The sequence below is a fragment of the Chelonus insularis genome, unplaced genomic scaffold (genome assembly GCF_013357705.1).
Source record: "Chelonus insularis isolate UGA/USDA-ARS -01 unplaced genomic scaffold, ASM1335770v1 contig_4_pilon, whole genome shotgun sequence".
NCBI lineage: Eukaryota > Metazoa > Arthropoda > Insecta > Hymenoptera > Braconidae > Chelonus > Chelonus insularis.
The window spans coordinates 246426-267217 of NW_023276613.1; the positions used below are offsets into that span (position 1 = coordinate 246426).

The 20792-nt window shown below is 31.1% G+C and overlaps 3 protein-coding genes across 4 annotated transcripts in view; 1 reads left to right on the top strand and 2 right to left on the bottom strand.

Annotated features, from left to right (window-relative positions):
- The window catches only part of LOC118069994 (uncharacterized), a 59723-nt gene extending 58469 nt beyond the window's left edge, over window positions 1–1254 (bottom strand). For both annotated transcript variants that reach the window (XM_035088392.1, XM_035088391.1), the window contains exon 1: window positions 913–1254. In XM_035088392.1, the coding sequence (XP_034944283.1) occupies window positions 913–991 (79 nt within the window). In that variant the 5' untranslated portion in view covers window positions 992–1254. The remainder of the gene's footprint in view (window positions 1–912) is intronic.
- LOC118069997 (uncharacterized) overlaps window positions 1–20792 on the top strand; it is a 68141-nt gene that overhangs the window by 34620 nt on the left and 12729 nt on the right. The gene's annotated exons all lie outside the window — the stretch shown is intronic.
- On the bottom strand, window positions 3950–5578 carry LOC118069996 (CCA tRNA nucleotidyltransferase 1, mitochondrial). Its single transcript, XM_035088393.1, has 2 exons — window positions 5436–5578; window positions 3950–5347 (listed from the first exon to the last, which is right to left on the bottom strand). Exons 1-2 carry the CDS (start codon window positions 5496–5498, stop codon window positions 3950–3952), a joined length of 1461 nt encoding a protein of 486 aa, XP_034944284.1. The 5' UTR covers window positions 5499–5578.

Genomic DNA, 20792 nt, shown 5'->3' on the forward strand with positions numbered 1-20792 from the left:
GTTTTACAAAAAAAGACTGAAATTCAATCAATTGTCATATATGAACTTTGACATGATTGAATATTTAAATAAATTAAATAATAACATGTTATTGATTGATTATTATCAAATATTTGTTTAGTTTATTCAAAATGTCGTACAATGTGATTACCAATAATAATCCGTATTAGTAATAATTTTAGAAACAATCATTGGAGATGATAAAATTATTTCATATAAATAAAAAATTATTTTTTAGTAACTCATGTTAATTATGTTAAAAATAATTGATTGATCAAATTATTCAAATTTTGTATTATTAATATGAATTTTTAATTTATATAAATATAATTCATCAACAAATGTCATCAAGACAAACATGTCGATCATATTAAATATATGTACATATAATAAACTTAATTAAAGATCATTTCTAATTCACTCAAAGCGAATCGTTGACATCTAATGATTAGATGAGCCATATCTATTACATCGAGTCAATTGCTGGACATCATAATAAAGACCATCAATAACGTCGCGACATGGGTATTAATTTGTCGCAGCAAGTAAGTACATAAAAAAACTATAAAAAAAGGAGAAAAAAGTTTGATCTGGCCATGTTCAGCGTTCCGTATGATCACATTCCAACGAAATTTATCATCCCCTCAACATCATGCCGAGTTTGCAATTTTACTACTTCCTCACGTTGTCTCACTTTCTCCATTTCTTTCCGCACTTATGACTTCCTTCAGACGATTTTTGGCATGCAAAATGCATCCTATAACGACGAAAATTTTGCGCCAAGTGCAACCGCGTGTTCTCATACGTCCCTAGTTGAATAAATAATTTTTCTACGTCGAGAATCCAATCAAGTACAAGCTACTGCTGCTGTATGGAATGATAATGTGCGGGAAAATATTTGAAGAAACTTACCGGCGATGCTACTGGTGGTGAAAGTGATGACAGTCAACGCTATGATCATCCAAATAGACATTCCAGCGTGCCAAGTCATGGTTATGATAATAAAACTTCTGAAAAGGCGGAAGTCCGTTGATTACAAACTATTATCTAATTTTTTATTTATTTATTTGATTGTTTATAATAATTATTTCAATTTATGTCACTTCATTTGACTGAAAATAACTAATGAACCCAAGTAGAGTTCAAGAACTAAAAAGAAAAAAATATTTAAGCAATAAAATCTCCAGTAAATAAATAAAATTTCAATGACTCGATGTGCAAAAGTCTGTCCGTCAATTTGCGGTCGCACCGTAGTGGCAGTTCGACGCGTACTGACAGAAGCACGACGGGAACGTGTGTAACCGCGCAGGCATATCTCGAGCTTTCGCCCCCGCGCTTGCTTTCCCACTACCCTTGCGAAGGGTACGACAGAGCAAGCCCGAGTTTGATCTAAAGAAAAATTTATTTCTCTTTTCTACATCTCGATATGACGCGAGTGCTGATTTATTTTGTCACTTTATTGGTTCATTGATGAAGTCATAAGAGAACAGACGGTAATAAAACAATACTGGCAAATAACAGTTGATTATGATATATCAGGATTATTATATTAACTGGTATTATTGGTCTGACAAGAGCAATGAGCGTTGCACCTGTATTTGACACTGAGAACCTAGACTGCAGTATGAACTACACTGCTGACGGAGAATTACAGAGGCTCTATTTGCTTAAATTTATCGTCGAGCTATCCTCAACCGATGAACATTATCCTGCTACCTATTCCTGTCACCACTGTTTCCATTATCATGGACATTATAGGATTTCTTCAGAGGAGATCGTTGACACCTCACAGATGCCAAGCGGATATGTAGAGAATATCCGTAGTAGGATCTGGATGGATTCTATTCTCAAGGCAACAGAATAGGAAATGTATTATAGAGGCAGATTATTGTTTCGATGTTAGTGACAGTCAAGTGATAAAGAGAGAGGAGATGTCTAGGGCATGGTTTGACTTGGTGAAGCTAAGCGGTTAGTCGTAAAACCACAGTACACCCAAGAGGATTCTCTAGCAAAAGCCCGAAATCCAGAAACAAATCTGTCGGTTGCCAGTTTACTTTTTCATTTCTTCCTTTCTCCATACGTGCACCAAGTTTCCTTTTCCATCCACTGGGCACACGAGTTTTCTTGCCCGTAAACTTTCTCTATCCGCTTTATAAAGTTGGGGGGTTTTCAAATCGGATAGCCCACCGAACTTTTATGCATTCTCGTCGAACCTTGAGTATATTTGAAAACCAGTAAAGATATATACTTGTCAGTGGGATGGACGACAGTATAGCCTGGGCAAAAGTTTTTATAAAGAATAGCACTCGAGTATATGTATAGACCTGCACAGGAATAAGAGAGAGAAAGTAAGAAAGAAAATCGAGCACGTAAAAAAAAAAAATAAAGAAACTCAGAGACTAACTGCGAGCAGTTAATTCAACTCCGGGTCACGAATCCTAGACGTTGAGTCATTGTTCAAAGACGAAGAATCGTCGTAAGAAGTGGATGAAGAAAGAAGAGAGCAATAGCGGAAGGTGTTATTTTCTAAAAAGGAGAAACAGCAAGCAGGCGTCATGTGGTCAAATCCAATTTTCTCAACAGTTTTCGTAATTAGTGTCCCTATAGTTACACATCCATATAGGTACAAATTTTCATCTAGGAAGTTAATGGAGCATCATTAAATTGTTATTACAGACTGACGGGCATTGCTTGACAATTAAAAGTCTCTTTTGTTTGACTGCGGTTTAACCAGACTAGCGTGCTGAGTTCTTAATTGACCCACGGACTAGTTTTGTGGTTTCAGTGGCTTTTAACTATTTTTTTATCGTATAATTTCGCAGTTTATACGTATCGTGTATACATTCGTGCTGCAACTGACAACCTGGTGCACGTGGTATAGACATACTGAACATCGATCGTTTTATTCTATACCCATTGAAATACACCTGAAATTCATGTATAAATAAATATATGTATTGATCCATGTCTCATGCGATACACTGATATCCATCCGTCCAATGCACTTTCAATTATCTACGTGACGGCCCTCAGCTTTATCATATGTATTAAATGCATCATTAAAGTCTTTCAAAGTACCTGTACTATATTATTATTAATGACGTATCCAACTTCATCCTTCTTAAATATAATCAGACTGAGATCTGCCCTTCAGCAAACATTTGTTTCTCCAAACCAAAACTAAATCTAATCTAATATTATTGTTACAACTTCTATATGCTTAATTTTGAGTGTAAATTAGATAGTGATAAAATGTAGGTCGAGAATTACTTGAATTCAATAACAGTTTCTTTAGAACCTAGCTATCTTTTTTGCTCGCTTCATAGATTATTCACTGTTCTCACTCTGAATTCAAAGAAGAATAAGGAGTGACTGAATCGGAGGCAATTCAGTCGTTACAGAGTCAACGAGGTGAATCAAAAAAAAACTTGACGTTATCGTAAAGTATTCAATATAACTCGATATAAAATGACAACTTCCTCCAGTTACAAGCATTTCTTTTAATTCATTGAACTGATTTCGTAGTTTTCTATGTTCGTAACATTAGCTACAAATGACTTTAAAAAACATCCATGTACTTTTTGTTTGATTGTTAGAATCAATATCTACATTGATTTCTTTTTGAATCGAAAATGTAGCTTTCGAATCTCGTTAAAATAACTGCATTGGGAAAACTATCTGCATATATTGGATGCCAAAATTAATAAAGATTTATGAAACTACATAAACAATGTGATAGATTTGTAAACTATAAAATTTATTTCCGATTTTATTGGATAGATTTGATAAAGTATACTATTTTTAGGATATTACTTTTACTTCAAGAAAAGTTATGCTGACAATTTTATATTGATATTAGCAACTATACACTATTTTTATTAAATTAAATATTTTATACTCAGGTAGAATAGGAATATAGGTTACTGTTTGAAGAATAAAAGAAATCATATTAACTATTAATCACATCTTTATTTTTTTTTCCTTTAGAAACTTTTTTAGTGTCAATAAGTGATTTATATTTCTCTTCTGAATTCGCTATTATATCAGGTACTTGTGCTAACAAACTATCTCTACTAGTTTGACAATTATCTATCAGCCAAATTCTCTTCAAAGCATTCAACACAATGGTTATCATTTTAGGATTTGTAATATATGACCTCACATCATCTCCCTTAACTGGAAAATGTGGAACTTCCCATTCTTGAAATTCTTTCATAAGATCGAATTTTCCTTGATATTTAAAAACTTCTAAGATATATTCGCGAGTAGTTTTCCTCTTGTTAGATGTCAGCATTAGTTGTTTGAACGACAACAAAGGCAATTGAGAGTCCTCAATATTTCGATTTAAAACGACGAATAATGCTAAATCTCTAATATAACCAGACCATTTTAATCTTCCATGAGCGTCCAAGACCTCTTTCTCATCTTTGAGCATAGAAACTATCATTGTGGCTGGATGAAGCACCATATTATTAGACCGAGCTCTTTGACATATTTGGCGAAAATTGTCAAGATCGATATTCTCCGGTAGTCCAATGTATTTTCCAAGATTACATTCGATCATTTTTATCGTTAATTCCATTCCAAAATTACCCTCAAGAATTTTACTCCATTCAGTCCAAATTCGTTCCCCAGAAATCCTTTCTAACCCACTAACATTATCCTTTATGGCCTTAATCGTCGTTTCCTCGTGATTGTTAGGATGATCAGCTATCCTTCCATAAAATCTGAAGTATCGAAGAATCCTTAGAAAGTCTTCAGTTATTCTAGTATGAGCATCTCCAACAAAAGCAACTCGTCTTTTTTCCAAATCATCATATCCGAAGAAATAATCATAAACCCTACCATCAAAGTCTAAGAACATTGAATTTATCGTTAAATCTCTTCTATTCGCATCAAGTATCCAATCTGTCGTAAATTCAATATCAGCATGTCTACCATCAGTAACAACATCTATTCTCAATGTAGTTATTTCAAAATTAGCAGCATCGTTTATTCTAACTGTAATAGTCCCATGTCTTTCACCATTCATATTAATCATTCTAATGTTCTCGTTTGTGAAGAATTCTTTCATTTGATTAGGAGTTGCAGTTGTAGCAAAATCAAGATCTTTTGGTGTTATTTTCATAAGCATGTCACGAACTGCACCACCAGCTATCCTCAATTCATAATTATACTTCTTAAAAAGATTTCTTACCACATCTAATTCTGGAGTAAAAATTGATCGAAATTCTGGAGTATCTAGTACTGTTACTACGGGATTTTCTCTATGAGGCGGCATTGCTTTTTTAAAGTCTTTTATTTTCTTCCACTTTAATGATGAATCTGATGTGTTATGGATGATAAACTGGAAAAATTAATTACTTTTAATTGTAAGCTTGTCAATTCTAACCTCCTACATTTAATTCAAGGCTCAAATGATCAACATTCATTACCCTTTTATCACATTGATGTAAAAAAGAGCTTATTTGTTTATGTAATAAACGTTTGAATATCATGATTTAAAACATTATAATGTTTTTTTGTGTGAAAATGTACGCAAAATATGACAATTTTTGGACACCGTTCTCACTATGCACAACTCAAAACAACATTGCGTCATCTGTAAATTCCTCCATCTTATGATACTAATTTGCTTTTCTACTTTATCGACAGTATGCCATTAAGTGTCCGTAAACTGTAATATCGACTGCTAAATTCATTATCGACTGTTTAAGTGATTCAGTAGTACGACTTTGTGACACAGAATGGCACTAGGATGAATGATTAGAATTCAATTTTAAATATTAATCTTCAGTCACTTAATATCGATCAATTGATGATTTAATTGAATCATTTTTTGAATAATACTTATTGATGACAAGATGGAACCGATCAAAAATAACGATTACAAGAAAATTTCATATTGATTAAAGCTGTAATGCACATCATTTTTTTTTTAAATAATTAGATTTACTTGCAGGATTCATTACAATGAGCTCATATAATAATTTACTGCTAGACGTACAAGTATGTGAAAGAAAATATACTATAGAATATCCATCATCTTTAATTTAATAACGATTATGAAATAAGTTACATTAATTGATATTACTAATTGGAATGAATTTTAAAAAAAATTGTTATATATGTAAATGAAACATATGGTAACCAAAAGATTGTGCAAACATAATTTGTAAAATTACAGTCGTGAAAATTGTCACTATTTGTTTCTTCCAATAAGAAGTGTGTAAATCAATGTACGAAGTAATAATGTGTGAAATTCCGTTCAAATATAGCTCACCTACTCAATTAACTGATGCCTTCTTTACATACATACTTATTCTCTGGAGGCTATAAATGTATGAGAGCTAATATAAAATCCTGCACATCCTCAAATAGTGAGGTAAACATTCATGGTGAATTATGAATTCATGTTCTATCTCCGGGGAAACAGATAATAATTAAATAAATGTTATTCCTTCAGTAGTAATCTCATGGGATTGTGCTTGTTGATAGGCATTTATATTATTCAGTGACATTTTACTGGTGTAACCCACCGACTAAGGGGTTGAAGAAATAACAGAGAACAAGACTATCCCTTGGTACATACAAGTAGTTTAATAAATCCCCCCCCTCCCCCCTATCAAGCTTTAAAATATTTTATTACGTCTTTTCCGCTTATTATTCAGCCTAAAAGAGAGAAAAACATCAACCAAACGTCAGTATGAGGATGGACGAGTCAATTTATCAGCGGACAGCGGTTGTCCGTATTACAGACAAAGGATGATCGATCGAAGTTTTCGCTACTCAGGGTGGCAATGTTCGTACATGACCGAGAGAGCAATAGACGAAGGGAAAAGGGAGGAAGAGAAGTTGCTAGAGCTAAAGTCACGAAGCATAGACCAGAATATAGGGTCCGTCCTTATCTGCGGAAAGCAGGCAACGTGATTCCACCCCTCTAGCCGTCCTGCGCCCTATGTGTCCGTCGACGACGACGATGACGACGACACGCCATGATCAATCGGCCATATTGCCTAACTGCCCTCTACCAAGGGTTGAAAGTAAATTTTCTGTACCTTCTCCACTTTCGTATAACTTTCAAATAGCTTCTTAGCTGTTCTTATTTCAGAAAATATTGAATTTTTAAGTTATCTTATGTCTTTTCTTCTTTGTTCAACACAACATTGAACAAAAGTCTTTTGGCTGTGAAAAAAATTACATAATGAATTTTATGAGCTTGTTTTTGTCAGTAATTATCCTAGAATATGATATTTTTTGATAATTCATCAGCCTTTTATTTTAAGTAGAGAGATATTTCTATGTTTAAAAATAAAAACTTCGTAGAATAAAATTTAATCTATTGTTATCTAAAGAAATATGACGTTAGCAACTAGTCCATGTATTTTTACCACGAGCTCCATGAATCTTCAAACGATAAGAATTTCTTTGAAAATTTATTCTTTTAATACCGATTCAACCACATATACTGTTGTAATAATTCTGTCAGGTTGATGAAAAAAAAATTCACAACTTTCATTCACGGAAGAGAGATTGCAGTGGTCAGACATTGCTTGGTGAGATCCATCATATTCTACTTCTTGTTTCGAATACACAGAGAACTTATATAATGCATATATAAGAAGAATGGGCCACCCATGCAGATGAAAAGATGCTCTTGACTCAACCTCGAGGACTCTTCAGGGTTAAGGCGCGTGAACCAAGCACTCTATCACACAGGGAATAGGTGATTTCAAGAAGTCGTAGACTCAACGTAGTGTAAAACTGAACTTAAGAAGTCTTGCATATGCATTTATAGATTTGCGTTTTCTCTCAGCTCGTCTGATGCAAAGAATTATTCAAGCCTCATGATAATTATGCTACAGAGACAATATTTTGTATCACATTTTTTGCCATGAAGTTATAATTTTATTTACTTGTTGAATATTGTTGCTCAAAAAGAATCATCATTTTAGTATGACTTTCTTGATAAATTTGTGACTGATTTCACCTGAATTTTCTCTAGATGTTTGCAGAAGTGTCTTTTATTCATGAAGGTATTACGTGAACTAAAAATACTCGAAACAAACTAAAATATCCAGAAATGAGTCACCTTTGTTCTTTCATGGCATGTCCAAAGTAGAAGTTTTAGGCCAGTCAGTCTCAAGTACGTAATGGCATCACAGGACGGCAAAGAGTTGTGTAAACGGTCTTTCGTCGCCTTCTTCAAATTCCCTTATCTCTTCTCGTTCGCGCCCTTTTCCTCACTTCCGCATGATTCTAGGAATTCTACCAAGTCCAAGGCAAAATTATCGGTTCGTGAAGTTGTAAACACTTGTGATACAATAGAAAGTATCATTTTAGTAAACGTAAAGTAGATAAAAACACGTAGAGAATGAATATCATCCATCGCTGCGTGTGGTCCAACTTTCAAGTGTTAATCATGGAGTTCAGCTACCGTACGTTTCTTCGACGAACCCTTCAATTAGTATATATCTACCCACGTTTCTCACCTTTTGACATCCTCTCTTCACTCTCTGCTACCTCCTGCATGTCGTCTTCATATATAATGTTTTGGACTATTCCCTCATCACTTTCGAATATTTCTCCTTGACTATGTTCACTTTGGAGCACGTGTCGCTCATCACAAGGCTTCATTGTTTCTCAAGGTGTGCTGAGAAAAAAATATTTTTAAAACTGGACATGACTTTTAAATGAATAAATAAATTACGTTAAAAAAAGTTTGGATAATAAGACTTTGGTAATTTTTTCCAATAAACTTTAGACTTTCCTTCAATTTTAGTTAATATTTAAAAAGTCATTTACGCTAATGAGAATATTAATGTTGAGATGAATATAAATTCTTGTTTAAATAATAAATAAGTACTTGAATTAAATGAATTACAATGCTTTAGTGAAAGAAATGATTATATCAATCAGTTGGATCAAAAATTAACTGAAAGTCTGAATAAATCAAGTTGAAACAATAACTTAGAACTATTTTATAATATTTATATTATTTTAAAATGTTCCATAATATAAATATTCTAGAATTTCGAATGAACTGAATGTTTTTTTCGAATTAAAAATAAGTTTTGATAATTTTTGAAAATTATTTATTTATTTTTATTAATAATGAAGATCAAAGGTAGTAAATAAATATATTAGTTTTATAAAACTTTCTGAAAATTACCTTTTAAGTATTTTATTTGAAGCTTCACAAGACAAGAATCTCCTTTTAGACCAAGTCTCAAGTAAAACCTGTTTATCTGCAACTTTCATCAGTAATTAAAACCAAAAAAATATTTTCGAATTACAATAATCTCTTAGCATGTTTGTATTATTTTTAACATATGAAAAAAATGAAAATATGAATAATCGTACAGTGAAAGAATAAATGTTAACAAAGAACTATTCTTTAAAATTATTTTGTCATGGTAAAAATTTTCATGTTGACTTTGATTGTAATTGTTACAAGTAGTATACATTTGCATAAAATGTAAAAAACCAGTATGTACAACAAATAGTTTGATTTCATGCTCGACCTAGATCGGTTTAGGCACCTGTCGCATGTGTGCGCAAGGGGGTGTGGATTCGAAGAAAGAGAGAAAAGATGGTGAGTAAAACGAATCCAGAAGGGTGGTAAGGGGTTAGTAGATACTGTAGTACGTCAGAGAGAATAAGAGAGACGGTCAGGGCGGCAGAAACACGTGGTTCTATTTGCAAAAACAAAGTTTGCACGGGACAAACACAGGCGTGCACACAGACAAGAAGACAACCTACTAGTGTGTAGATCCCGGGGTCAAAAGCGCAACAAAGACACGAGTTGCACTTCGTACTCTAGTTTTAATGTCTATAGCTATTTTTTTTCGACTGGGGCTAAACAATCAAACACTTGATGCTATGATTACAATTTTCATTGGTTCAAGCTTTTTTTCGACTTTTTTCTTTGGTTAAATACTTTGCCAGGATATTTTGTTCTGAAAAATACTGCTTTGAATGAATTAATAAAAATTCAACTTTTTAGAGTAAATAATAATAATAATATTATTTGCAAATATTTTTATCAAATAATGAATTAATCTTTTTCTCATATTTGTGTATTAATTGAGTTATTTCTACTTTAAATATTTGGTAATAAATGAAGATTTAAAATATACTAATATTTACTTCGTTTTTTCATGGATTGAAAATAATATTTAAATGAAAATAAATTCAATGAATACGATAACTTTATATACAATTTTCGATTTAGTTAATAAATTATATTCAACTGAAAAAAACTATATATTTCATTTACTTCAAACATTCAGCTTAAATATGAAAATATAAACAATAAAATAAATGAATAAAAGATTTATTTTATTAGGTAAAAAAAAATATGATCAGTCGACCAGAAAATGTTTGATTCAGTTTGATAAATAAATATAAATAAACCATTAATAAAGTTTCATTTAATGAAATAAATATAATTTAATAATAAAATCCTATAAAAATATTAACAACAAAATCATTATGTTTTTTCTCCATTTAATCAATTTTCAGTCAATATGTTTATTTACAAAAAAAAGTAAAAAGATCAATTCACAAATTTCTCTAAAAACTAAAAACATAGATGAATATTGTTCATAAATTCATATTTAAAATTACAACTCCTATAATATCAGTGATAATTAAATGTGAAGGCCACATGACAAAAAATAAAAGTTGTGTCATACAAGATTTATCTCAACTTGGGTAAGCTAATGATGCCAATGATGATGTTAATAGTGATGATATAAGAAGAATAAATCAGTACCAAATATAACTGTATCCATAAAACATAAATAAAAAAAAATCTGTGAAACAGTGAAATAATAATTTTGAGCTTAACGTAGGGCAAGGAGTGTTTGTTCGAGCGGGTTATTTTATTCTTGACCTCATAATATTATCATATGTTATAAAAACACATGTATATTTGATGAACGAGTTGAAATAAGTGTTGTTTAACAAAGTGGTTTACATACGACAAGCCGTCGGCTCAGAAAGAAAATCAACCCTCCGAAAACATTGTAGATTAAATATATATATCGAGGCTTTCTCATCTTAAATAAAAAAAGAGTAAGATGGAAACTGAAAATAGAGGGTCTAAAGTGTTGGTATAATTTTTAATGTAGTCGACATTCGGGGTGTGTAAAAATCTTAAACGAAGAGATAGTACATGAGAGGGGTTGGAAAAAAGTGGAAAGAAGGGAAAATCGTTTGACAGTGGTGGTGTATGCCGCGGCAAATATTTGCGTGTCAACATAGAAGCTTGCGTTACTCCCTTTAGCCCTCTTTCCTCTCTTTCTCTCTCTTACACACTTTCCTTCACATCTTTTTCAACTCCTGTCTCTAGCTGCGTGTCACTTATCAAGCTTTCGGCCTTTACAACGGGTGTGGCCGCAAATGGCATGCATGAGTTTGACAGTTCACAGAAGAGAGGCTACAATGTGTCAAAAAAATGTCATTTTAAAAAAATGTATATTTACAAATTCACTTATCAAAGAAATTTTTGTAGATTTAACTTTTTATTGGATTTAAATAAATTATTTAATTAATAGAGAGTCTTTAAAAAATTAACACTTTCGATTAAACTAAAACCTTTTTTCTTTCTTAAAAAATAATAAGATAATAGCTCATTTAGATTAAAAACCAACTATTGTTTCAGAATGATTAAAAGTGAATTCTTACATACTTATTTGATTGTGTAAACAGTTGTATCATATTGCTCGTGATAAAATTCACGCCACACAATGACAATATTGGTAATAGTCAGCACTACAATATTGATATAATAACAAAGAAAGCAATAAGTGAAAACAGTGGGTTGAGAATTGATTACACAGGCGTTACAAATATTTACAAGATAGTTAATCACGATGATTTATCATAAAGTGAGAAAAAAAGAGCTTTTTTATGATGCTGTTATAGACTTGATGCTTCTAAATAACGCAGATACATTTTGATAAAAGATTGGTGAGGTATATATTTTACTTTATTGAAGAAGAAAACGACTGATCTTCACTCACTTCATTCACTTATACCATCCTCTCACTTCTATTCTCCATCCTTTCTGTGTGCTTTTAATTTACCAGGCGGCAGACAAATGTTTGCGCCACTCCCCTTCGATCGTACCACCTATCTCCCTCTCATCTACCTCTTCTACTAACTCTCCGCTGACCTCCAGCATATTCAACCCCGTTCAACTAGTTTCTCTCTTCAACCTCTTCCTCATACTCTGTAGATCACCATCGGACTGAATATATTTGCCAACTCTGACCACAACGAAGAGTCGTCCGAGTAATCTATGTAAATATACCAAAGTCGTTCATTGGAAACCAATTTGCAGGGCTATAATGACTCTTTTATTCACTATTACACCTTAAACTTGACTCCTTTCTAAAATTAAAACTATTCTCTTTATTTAGCCTTTTTTCTTTTTACATTTTTATTAATTCAATCAGTTATTCCCTTCTTATTAGAAACTTCTTACTTCAAGTAATGCCTTTTTAATTGAATTTTAACTTCACAAGTTCATTTAAAAATAAAAGTTATAGTCATCATTGTTCTTTAATAAATTATTATCTATTTTTTTGTAAATTAATAAGAATCAATAACAAATTGAAGATAAATGCTTTTAAAAATAACAAGAATTGAAAAAACTGATTAGATATTTGGTAAATAACTGTATTTTTTGATAAAAAGAAGTATTTTCCTAAACTTCTTTAACCTTTATTGTTTTGAGTATATTTTATCTATAGATATCCATAGATAATAATATTTTTGTGAACTAATGACTTCAATATTTAGTTACTAAAGGTCAAAGTTTGATTTCCTTCAAACACAACATTGTATTTTTATAAAAAAAAATTCTTACAAGAGATTTTCCCATGTTGACCATGAGATTGTCCACTCGATTATAGTTCTATTTTCAATGATAATTGAAATAAATAAAAGAAAAAAAATCGACCTGTCAAACAAATTTTCTCTTCAACATCAAAGCTTGTCATCATTTTTATCGTCATCAAAATGTCTGTTATACCCTTTCTTCGAGAGCCATTTATGAATAATTAACTCATGTTCTACCTGAAGATTACGTAAAATTGATGATACTTGGACACTACTCACGATGCAAACAACAATTATTGTAGCTTCGGCACGCGCCGTCGTCTTGATAAACGAGCAGTAATAAAGGTTTACGCATTTAACCCCCATGGTCTTGTTGCTTGTTGTCCACGCGACCGGAAGTCCGTATGGCTGCACAGTGAGTTGTCACTTTTACTCGTGTGAATGTTCTTCCTAAAAAATAGCGTTCAATTAAAATGTTTTTCAAATACGTTGGAAAAAATATCAGTGCTATCTGCAATGCTTACCTTTTGATAGCGACTTTATAGGGTGATGCTTTTATTCTTGTATTTGTCGGCATAGCAGAAGAGTTGTTAAAGCTTGGAAAATAGTTGTAAACATCAAGACTGGCATCCTCGGCACCTTTGTAGATCCTTACTCTATCTGTTGCCTCATCGTGTAAACACCCAGCTCACCAATAAACTCAATTCCAGCGTGATTCACTTCTTTTATTTGGCAAACTGAAAAAGATATTTTTTCATTACTCCACTGCTATGTCGTTCTACTTATTTGCGTGTTTTTCTTCAGGAAAAAATTCACCTCCACTTTGGACAAGAAAAAAAACCTAAAACGATGTTAAGAGAATTCTCGGAGTAATTTCTAGGAAAAGAAGTGCCTTTGAGCAATACTGTACGTAAAATTCTAGTAGAAAAGGTAAAAAATCTTAAAATATCCCTTTGAAGCATGTTAGAAGACGCATTCGAGAAAGAAAGAGATGCAGAATATTGACAGACCCTGGCGAGATGGCAAAAGTTTATTAATTAGGTTGGAATTAAGGGACGCTTCTACTACTTGAGTTACGAAAGAGAGAACCTGAATTAATGAATATTCTCTGTCCGAGAGCTGCCCATCCCTTACCATTTCCAGCATCGTAAGTTAGTGAATTAAACGTGAATAAACATGAAATCAATCTTTGAATAAGTCAAAAGCAAACGAAGAAATCGTAATATTATTGTACTGAGAAAACAAGGAGTGAAAAAATATTAGAAGAGAGCTCATTTGTGATGTTTTACAGTAGAAAAAAGAAACAATGTTTTTGATTAATAAAAAATATCGTTACATTGTTATTTTTAATAAACGATAAAGTTTATTTTTTAATAAGATATAATTAGAGAAAAAAGATTTTTCAATTAGAGAAGAAATTTTAATGAATTTTTTTCTTAAAAGTAAATAATTTGAAATAGAATCTTGGTTTTTTTCTGCTTCAAGTACATCAAAATATTCGTGTATTTCTCATAACAAAGATACATAATTAATAATATGCTATATGCCGGATTGACATTACTTAAATCTAGTAGAAATTTTTCAAACAAAGGAATTCGCTGAAGGAAATATTTAAATATTTCTGACTAATTTAGATCAATAAAAAAATGATTTGTATAATTCAGCAATGACATAACTCCTTCCAAAAAAACTATTAAACAACTTGATATGATTAAACAGTAACTAAAAAATTAATGTTTCTAATCTTTTTATATTGAATTGTTCATTAAGAATGAAAGAGCTTTCCTCCAATAGTACACACGATGGACTCATGCATACTTAAAGTCCTCGACAGAATGAAGTGGATGATTATAATATAAGAGGGCAAGTTGTAATGACCGTCAATAATTTGACTAAATGTCTGTAAAAAGACCCTTCTTTTCGTTACGCTTCGATTCACATACACCACAAACTTATTGCCCAATAAAATACCATGAGAATAAAAAGTACCTGAGAATATCTCATTAATAATTAATAAAATTACATTTTTCATAGACATGAGAAACATTGCAGATAGGTTTGTAAGACCGTATAAGAGAGAGGACGAAGCAGAAGGAAAGCCTTTTGGGCTTGTTTGACTTTACTTGAAGCTATGTAATCGAATATTATACCAGTCTGCTGTGCTGAAAGGGTTGAAAACTCCTCAGCAAGAGGGAAAGAGGAATTTCTTCAACATCATCCACCCGCCAGAGAGATTTTCATGGTAAAATTCACTGAAAGTGTGTTTACCCATTATTGTATCTAGGCTTCCTGGTGAGAGGAAACGGAAGAAAGAGGATTCACCGGAAAATAGTCGGACGCAACCCCTTAGGCAATCGTACTCCATCATTTTCTACGAAAAATACACAAGCTTTTTTGTTCTTTATATATAATATACCTTCCGGTTGAGTCTATTTAACTCACCAAATACTGTTATGTTCCTTCTGAATAAATTAATCCTTTCCCAAGTCAATTCCCTTCTTCCTTTACCAACAATCTTCCAGCCAAATTTCCATCAAATCTGATTACCGATTCTTGATAAAGAAAATTATATCTTTCCTCATTGTGGCATGACTGTTATTTTAATGATAAAAAAATTAATTAAATGGTGATGTTTAGAGGAGAGAATGATGGAATAAAAATTTATTTTAATGTAGGCAGTACAAAGCACACGTTGGTTGATTATTAAGCTGCCTCAACTTGCCTGGTTCACCAATACGCGTATGGGTATGTTTAATGCCATGGATTCATCCCCTTTGTGAATTTTCGACCATTCCCTCATCACCCCTGACAAATTCCTGCGCGTAAATAAAGCCATGATAGACGCTCACTAAAAACCCAGCCGTTGACAAAGCGTACAAATGAGTAAGCTCTCAGTTAAAAGTCATTTTTAACGTGTTTTTCATGAGTATCCTGATTCTATGTTTTTGACTATTGAGTTGTAACCGATAATTAGTGAGCTCTGGCTGTGATTCAACCCTTAATTAATTCTTCTAACAATTTTTTTATTTTTTTTTTTAAACTACTTTATTACAATTTGATTATTTTTTGTGTGCTAAAAAATTATTATTCTACCATTTGAAAAATAGCACTCATAATTCTGATTTTTAGATCCGTTGAAATAGTTTTCTGTGTCCTAGAAAATTGGAAATGTCACAGAATATGATTGTTAGGTTGTTGATATATTAGGCATTTTTTGAAATAATGAAACCGCTTGACAAATCATATTTTATTTTTGTACCCTTTATGATTTAAATAACATACAATCAATTGTGTAATCTTCAAAAATTGATGTTTTACATTATTTACTTCTTTATATTGAAATACTCGATAAATCAAAAACTTTTTTTGATTCGAAGAAATTTATTCTTCCTTTCAAATTAAAATTATCGAGGTTTTGCTGTATGAGTTTTAGTAACTTGTATAAATCATTTGACCTTTTTTAGATTACCACAATTCAGGGTAACTGCACCGTTTATGATCAATATACCTATTGTTACCACAACCGATTCAATTTTTACATTTTGGATATTATCATTTTAGTTGTATTCATTTCATTCTTTTATTATTATTATCATTATTTCTATTAACAATCATTTTTATTAAATTTTCATAAAAATTTATATCGAAAATTTAAATGGTATGCTTTCAATCGTATTAATATTTAATTTTATATCAAACAGTGCAATATAATTATTTACTTTTTTCCATTAAAGTACATTTTTAACAATAATTTAATCCAACATATTGTTAAAAGTAAACTCATCAACATTATTGTTTAATAAATACCTATATAGATTATTGTACTTTATAATTTTATAAAAAATATAAACAATAGTAGTTAACAAATAATTCTTACAATAAAGCTGAACATTTTTTTAAATTTGAAGCAAAACTAAATAGTAACTAATGAACTTAGAACACGGCAAACCGTAGTGTTTTAAAATAATATCACCCATTCGAATAACATTGTAGTCATTTTTAATGCTCTTGGAAGTGTTTAAAAAGTGACTGTAATGTTAATCAAATGGGTGACGTCATTTTAAAACACTTTTAGTGTTTAAATTAAAACATTTCCATATTTAAGATTTGCTGTGAAGTTGGTATTCAATAATATTTTATATATTACTCATTTATTGAATACTATTGGTCACTTTTTACACCTTTTCTTCAATGTAGTTATTATGCCATTATTATTATTATTATTCATTAAATTTTTTTATACTCTTGAATATTTATAAAAGATCCACTTAAACCTAATCTGTATGAATCTAACTAAATCCAGTTTTTTCCCATGGATATCCACCGATAAGCATCACAAGTAAAACATCAATAAAATTAATAAATTTATTATATATAACAGGTTGATTGTTATTCATGGCTTATTGGAAGATCGATCAATCGCGGGTAAGAGATGCATGACATTATAATGCGCGATGCTTACCCATGTATTTAGAGGTAGTTGTGGGCTGAGGGTAGTCGTGCGATCCAAAAGGATCTGGCTCCTCGGTTCGATCATTGAGGGTGGACACAGGGGCAAGGAATGACGAAGGGAGGACTGGCATAGTACGGGCGAGGCACTAGTAACGAGTATTTGCTGGTCGGCTCGATGCATAGTTAATGATTTGTCAACTGAATCCCCTACTAGACCATACCAAACCTGACTAGGCCATATATTATGACTGTCTATAGATGTACCGGGTGTTTCAGCAACTACTACCCTCTGAAACACCATCAATGCATTTATTTACTAGCTACCTCCCTCCATCTTTTGCATTTTCACTTTGAATCCACGATCAAAGTGAAGCATTCACTTTTCTATTTACTAACACATGATCTGTTGATGCACCGTTTGACAATTCTCTGTGGGTTCAACGCTACAAAATCTATAATTGTATAAGTGAATCAATATATAATCTGTTATTAAATAAAATTGCAAGTTATCAACTTCAGTGATCAATCATCATGGACTTTGAAGCTTTGTTGATTTGACAGAATTTGTTTACTTTTCCTATGTGTAATTGAGCTTATTCAAAAAAATTTCATCATCAGTATACATGACATTTATTTCACTTTGTAAAAATCTTTCAACACCAAACGAATAGTTTCGGATTATAACCAACAATGGATTACAATAATTTAATTTTTATTTCATGAATTAATGTAAGTTCATCATATTGATTAGGAGCGTTTATTTGTCGCAAATTGAAAGAAAACTTTGAATGAACCAATTGCTCTCATAATATTCATGTTTTTTCGACTTGATGATTGATTTTCCATTATTAAACTTAATTACTTGTTTTTTAAACAAAAAAAAAATGATTAAAAAAAAATTTTTTTAATAAAAGTTAAACAAAATTTTATTAAAACTCTGTGGTAATTTAAACATCCATAACACAACAGTAACAATCATCATTACTGTAATAAAAATTTCGTCCACTTTTATGTTATTATTCCACATCAAGTGCATGTTTTTACTAAATTATATATCACAGGGGTTATGAAGACCTGGTTGACTGAACAGTGAAAATAATTTTGCCCTAAAAAAATTGATCATTAAAAATGTACTTTACCACAAAACCAACAGAATAATTGACCAACATCATGTATCAAAAATTTTCTTTAGCAAGCATCAGAAAAATCAAGAATAATTTTTCAGGAAAATAACCTCTGAATATCAAGAGTTGATGGAATTAATATAGGCTTCGCTTGAATGATAAATATACTTTCTAAATTAATGGATCATTAAATGTAGGCAATGAGACTCGATTGAGTAAGTGGAGAAATGGAAACTAACACAAGATGACAGGGGGGGTGGAATGTAGATAGAAAGCCACGAAAGGGAAGGCGGGGGTTGTAGACAATCTCCAAATATTTGCGAGACCAAATATCTTACATAAACAGCAGAGTGTCACGACAGTCTCCGTCATCCGTCACAGAGTCAAGTTGTCTATATTTTCCCTTCGCATTACCATCAAATTTGAATCATATTTCTCAATTAACTAAATATCTATTAAATTGTAAGAATATTTAGAAAATATTCTCGCGTTTGAATATCATCTTTCATTCACATGAATACAATTAACACGTGTCCTTGATTCCACATCTTTCTTTTCAATGTCACCATAATAAAAATCCAATGTATCTTGTGGGATTACTGTTGGAGGCTCAAACATCATTTCAAATAGACTTTGACTCTTATTACCGGTGTGTGGGATTCCCACTGTGACGTTACATAAAATTGTTTGTGTCCCAGCATGTAGCAAGCAGACCCCACCTGGCATTCAGGTCCATCCATTCATACTCTGGCTGATGCCGGTTGCATTTTCTATCTCTTCCTCTCTTTTTGATCATCTTCCTTCTTCCCTATATATATACCCATACATATTACTAAACTTAGTCGCTATTTGTCACGATTAGTCGAAGATTACCAGGTTTGATGACAGTTATTCGTGGTACTGCACTCACACATCATCTGCGCTCCACCCACGCGCTAGACCATTGTTGTCAGTTTGTTGGATACTTTTCAAAGAAACGATCGATCTGGAATCATTATAAACTCATTATCAGCAATTACGAAGTCGTCGAAGCGATTGTATAGTACATTGGAATTAAAAATTGACGGATAACATATGATTTCTATGGAAAAAGTGAATAAGGAGGGGTTGGTTTAATGATAAGTTTGGTTTGACTAAAAATAATCCTGTTTTAGCAAATAAAAAGATATTTATAAAAATATTTTCTGTAAATTTAAAAAGGTTGATTGATTAATTTCAATCATATGTGGTTTTAGTATTGTTATGACTTTGAAAAAACCATTTTTAGAAGATGTAAATAAATTTAGATGATCAATAGAAATTTTGATTATAAAAAATAATTGGAAATAATATCTAATCATTATTTCCAATTTAAAAATATTTTTCTTTTTAATTTTTCGAGAAACAAAATCTAATTATCAAAATATTTCATTGCATAAAATTATTTTTAACACATTTTTTTATTAATAATTATTTTATTTTCTATTGCTAATTATTTTTTTCCTCTAATAAAACTATTTATTCATTATATGACAAAATTGAATTTTTTAAAATATTAAAATGTTTCATTATAATATGTTTTGAACTTAGTTTAATATAAAAATTGATCAATATTTATTCTAAAACTATGTAATTAAATGATAAAAAATTATTAATATATCACATTATAAATTGAATCGAAAAATAATAAGATTTCTTATTCAAATAAACTTCTGACCTTTGATAACTATCATAATAAAACGCTATGTTTAAAGATGATTAGATATTGCTAATGATAAACTAATCATAATGATACTAGCTAATTACAAGTATGCGCCTGAAGGAAAATATTTAACTAATCAAGCCATTAAATAATTCAACTAGCAAATTATCCAATTCAAATCATAAAATTATTTGTACGAAAAAAAATTCATTTAACAACAGTAATAAACTTGAATAGTATTATCATGAATTCGTTATCAGTAATAACTAAATATTTGGCAGCAAATTCACAATATTTTATCACACAAAAAACCTAAAAAAATTTTATTTGACTGAAAATATTTATATTTATTTAAATGTAAACATTTAATTGAAACAATAGCTTGATATATCAAATATTTTTATTTAAGTTCTTTATTTATTCAGTTTCATGTTTGTGGAATAACGAGAACAGTAACTACTGTAATTGATTTAAAATACAACTGAGTATCTCAGATAAGATCGAAAATCCTAATATAAATTAAATCTAATGGCAAAAAATCAGTTTATAAGATTTCTAATATTGTCAACTATCATAGTGACTTTATCTTAATCCTTACCTTTTTATTCATTCTATTATTTTATCTTTATATGATATGCTTACTCTTCTGTACACGTACGCGTGATACTCGATCCCGACAGTGTACG